The 4,744-nt window shown below is 50.1% G+C and overlaps 1 protein-coding gene across 1 annotated transcript; it reads left to right on the top strand.

Annotated features, from left to right (window-relative positions):
* Positions 1 to 1,398: 1,398 nt before the first annotated feature.
* LOC101541301 (PAT complex subunit Asterix-like) lies at positions 1,399 to 1,689 on the top strand. The gene has a single exon (XM_055129631.1). The coding sequence runs from the start codon at positions 1,399 to 1,401 to the stop codon at positions 1,687 to 1,689; it is 291 nt and encodes a 96-aa protein (XP_054985606.1).
* Positions 1,690 to 4,744: the final 3,055 nt, after the last annotated feature.

The following is a 4,744-nucleotide window of genomic DNA, read 5'->3' as shown; positions in this document are numbered from 1 at the left end:
ATGTGTAGGGAGTGTTTTATAATGTGTCTTGCAGCCGCATTTGTGGGCACGCACAGTCCAAGAATATGTTCACTCATGCATGAGGCTCAGCCCGAGGGTGTGGGGAGTGGCCTTGAGCGTGGTGGTGGTTGGGTTGTGGAGGTTTTCGGCTGCCAGAGCTGGGTCCCTTGGGGCGGGGAGAGCTCTCACCCGCCCCTCTCTGGGATGCCCCGAGTTAAACAGCCTGGTGCAGAATCCGGTGGCATGGCTATGAAGTCTCAACTTTTAAGAACATGGTAGTGACCTCTTATAGAAGGGTTTAACGGCCCTGGGTGAAATACAACAATCTTCACACTCCTTCCTCTAAGGAAACTTTTTTGGAGCATTTTCAGCAGTTTTTCATAACAATCAATACAAAATAAATTATTTCGGTTCTGCTTTGGGCAGAGGTTGGGGTTCGACATGAAAACCTCTGAAATACGGTGGTGGGAAGGTGTAATGGTGGTAGGATTGGTGTTTGAATATTAAATGTCATCAAATACTGTGAATTACTTTATAAAATAAAATTGAAAATATTTTAAAAATTAGAAGAAAAAAAAAGAAATGACCTCCAGTCCTGCGGTGACTGTGCCCAGGTTGCCAAAGTCCCTTCTCTCCATGTATTCTCACAGTCAGTGCCCAGTGGTGCCCAGCGGCCCTGCTGATTGGCACTGTGATTTACCGCAATAAGGCCAACCAGACCAGCAACTTCCAGTCCTGTTCAGAAGGGTCAGTTGCAAAGAATCAGACAAATGCCGGTGCCTTGTCCAGACAGCAAGTGAGCCTTGACAGACTTTTGAACAACGGGACAAGCTGGTCTTTTATTAAGTGCAATATTACAATATTTACAACCTCCCCCCGCCCATAGCTGTGAACCCTCATTCCCTGGCTCCAGATATGGGAGCCACTATTTATGTACCATAATAGGAACAATAAGAACAGGGAACAGGTACATTCGGAGTTAACAGGTACATCAAGAGCTAACAGGTGTGGCCGAAGCAATAGTACAGCGGGGAGAGCCTTGCACACCGCTGACCTGGATTTGACCCCCAAGTATCGCCAGGAGTAATTTTCTGAGTGCAGAGCCAGGAGTAACCCCTGGGCATTGGCTGAGAGAGAGAGAGAGAGAGAGAGAGAGAGAGACAATTAACAAGTGGGATCAGAGTGATAGTACAGCAGAGAGGGAGTCAGCCTCGCAGGTGGCTGACCCAAGTTTAATTCTCGGTATCCCATATGCTCCCCTGAGGACCAGGAGTAATTCCTGAGCACAGAGCCAGGAGTAAGCCCTGAGCATCGCTGGGTGTGGCTCCCAAAACAAAAAAACAAAACAAAAAAACAGAATTAACAGGTAGCTTCAAGAGGCTCGACCTTCCACTCGCTATGTCCACAAACAATGTGTCGGACCCACGGAGGCCAAACAAAGTGCTGAGGTACAAGCCCCCGCCCAGCGAGTGTAACCCAGCCCTGGACGACCCAACGCCCGACTACGTGAATCTGCTCGGCATGATCTTCAGCATGTGCAGGCTCATGCTCAGGCTGAAGTGGTGCGCTTGGGTTGCAGTTTACTGCTCCTTCGTCAGCTTTGCCGACTCCCGGAGCTCTGAAGACACGAAGCAGATGATGAGTAGCTTCATGCTGTCCATCTCGGCGGTGGTGATGTCCTACCTGTAGAACCCACAGCCCATGATGCCGCCCTGGTGATGCTGGCCCAGAGGGTCACCTCTCGGACTCCTCCACCCGCTGCCCTCCAGGACTGGCTAGTCCACCTGCTGGTCTGGCCGGGCGAGGTTATCTCAGGGGCCTGCGGCTGTGCATGGGGGGGCCAGGCCGTGTCCTTCTCCCACTGGGGTAGACGCGGCCCCGGGCAGCCCTGCCTGCTGCTGTTGCTGCTGCTGCTGGAGATACCATCTCTGTCTCGGGTCTTCTCATAAGATCCAATTACTAATAAAGTTTTGCAATCCACCTGCAAAAAAAAAAAAAAAAAAACAGGTATCTTAAGCGCAAAGTCTAGGGTATTTCCACCGCTGGGGCCAGGAGTGGTAAGCAAGCAGCGAGCATCCTGACTGCACGGCAGTGACGTTCAGCTCACCTGTTCTTCCGTAGCAGGATGGATGCTTCCTGCTTGGGTGCATGCAGACACGCCCAGTGTTGAGGTTTGAATCCCCACGGATCAGATCGGCAAGTTTCCTCCCCAAATCCCTCTAACCAGATGGATCCCCACGACAAGCCACCTGCTGTTTCCCTTTACGTGCTTGTCTTTGGGTCACACCCAGCTGTACCGGGTGGCTGCTGCCAGCTTGGTGCTAGGGAGTCGGTCCTGGGGCTGCCTGGGGTGCCGTCCATTGCTGGGCGGCTCCTGCATGCAAGATGGGCACTCGAGCCCGTCTCCCTGGCCTGTACCCCAGTCCTGCTTGGGTGGAGGGGGCTCCCTAAGCAGTGCCTGGGGGCCCTGGGGGTCACTCCCAGTGATGCTCAACTGACCAACCCGGGAGATTCATTACTAAGGCTTGACCTATTCTCACCACCAGCCCCCCCCCCCCGTTGTGTGTTCATGAAATGAATACGAATCCTGAGGCTCTCTCGCCACCTGCATTCGGTGGTCTCGGGCTGCTTCCTCCCCCTGGATGGCCAATGCCAAGGGCGGATGAAAGAGGAAACGAGGGCCAGGCTAGTTGGTATCAATTGCAGCTTATTCCAATCTCATGTCCGTTCTCCTCTGACTCTCCTTCCCTGAATCTCCTTTCCTCGACATTCTTCCCCCTACATTCTTCTCCTCCTGTCCCCCTTGCTAGTCTCTCTATGCTCTGACTCGCAGGCCTCATCACTCCGCTAGTGTCTCCCAACTCCCCCTCTTCCCCTTGGCAGTAGCAACCGCACCTGTATCAGGTAGCACAATCAATATATCAAAGCCCTTCCTGATCTCCAAAGCCAGGAGCTCAGGCTCAAGGCCATTTAAACATTCATCTTAATTCTACTCCTCAGTAATATTAGTCATTTTGCATGGACACAGTAAGAGATACATTAAGCTTGTAGGGTGGCTCTCCTGGGGACATCTCGCAATAGATCTCAGAATACAGTGCTCAGGCCAGATTAATCTTTCCTAACCCTAGCAGGGTCTTAACCTAGTTGTTACTTTTTGGATCATGACAGAATTTGTCCATGACCATGCTCTTAACTTACAATTAAGTAAGTTACAATTATGGCACTTTGGCCTGGCCCATTTCAATGCCAGGGTAGCTCACAGCTTGCCCTTGGTCCATCCAGTCCCTCTTTGGGACTCTTTTTTTTGGGGGGGGGAAAGGGGTGCTAGGAAGTAAAAGCAACTGAGGCTTAAGTCAAGAACACAGATGTCCAGGAGTGAATATCATTCAGGTCAATTAATTCCCAAGTTACAAAAGCATAGCATTAACTGTCTTCCTGTGTCTATACAAAAAGAACATTACTCTGAATTAACTATGCAAAGGACTTAAGAAGAAGAGAAAAACAATATTTACAAGTTACCAGAGTCTGATTAGGGGATACAGGTGATTGACCAGTTGGGGAAGCAGAGCACAGAGAAGAGGTTACAGATAAACACACAGGAATGGGAGTGCTTCGGGAGCACTGTGATGGGAGTAACTCAGTAAACCTAAGCTCCCTGTGGCAAGGCAGAAAGGACAAACCAATGTTATTCTACCCCTCCATGATGCCCAGGGGCTATCAGGGCCACATCTCACTAGTGCTGGGAGGGTCAACATGACGCTGGACTCAAACTCTCACGTGTCAACAGCAAAACCACACTTGAGGTTTTGAGTGGGGCGAAGCTGGCCTGTGCCCACACACAGCAAGTGGCTCTTGTCTGCTCTGAATGACCTGTAGAGTTCTCAAAATAAACACAGAGGAGGGCCAGCGAGATAGTACAGAGGCCAGGACTCTGGCCTTGCAGGCGATTTCTATCTTTGGCCTCCTATGTAATTCCCCGAGCACCATCAGGAGTGATTCCTGAGTGCAGAACCTTAGCATCGCTGGGTGTGGTCCAAAAACCAGAATAAAATAAAATACATTTTTTAAAAAAATGACAGAGGAGAAAAGCACAGAAAGAGAAGTTTTTGATGGGGGGAGGGGGCACAAAATAATAGTACAGTTGGGAGGGCGTTTGCCTTGCACAGAGCTAACATGAGTTCAACCTCCGGCATCCCATATGGTTCCCTGAGCCCCGCCAGGAGCAATTCCTGAGTGCAGAGCCAGAAGTAATCCCGGAACATCACCAGTGTGGCCCAAAAAGCCAGAGAGAGAGAGAGAGAAAGAGAGAGAGAGAGAGAGAGAGAGAGAGAGAGAGAGAGAGAGAGACTTGATGCAGAATACACCTCAAGATTTTTTTTAAGTGCCATAAATAATGCGAACATTTCCCAAGTCCTGCTAGAATGTGATAACATGTGTAGGGGGTATCTTCCTATAGATGCCCCCATTTTCAAAAGTAGTGTACAGCAGGCCGGGGAGATGGTTCAATAGGCTCAACACGGGATTTGCAGACAGAAGCTCAGCTTGAGATGCCCAGTGCCGCATGGTCCCCAAGCACAAGTGTGACCCTGAGCACAGAGCCAGTAGCAGTCCCTAAGCACTGCTGGATGGGACCCAGAAACCATTAAATAAACTAATTGAAACATAACTGGAATATTTCTCAAATCCTTCCCTAAACCAAAATGGCATAAAGCAAAGAAGCTGATGGGTCAAAGAGACAGAAAGG

Source organism: Sorex araneus, chromosome 2 (assembly GCF_027595985.1).
Source record: "Sorex araneus isolate mSorAra2 chromosome 2, mSorAra2.pri, whole genome shotgun sequence".
Lineage (NCBI taxonomy): Eukaryota > Metazoa > Chordata > Mammalia > Eulipotyphla > Soricidae > Sorex > Sorex araneus.
This window is presented reverse-complemented; position numbering and strand designations above follow the sequence as displayed.

Bases quoted from the DNA above. Each gene is read 5' to 3' on its own strand.
- LOC101541301 (XM_055129631.1), top strand. From the start codon at position 1,399: ATGTCCACAAACAATGTGTCGGACCCACGGAGGCCAAACAAAGTGCTG.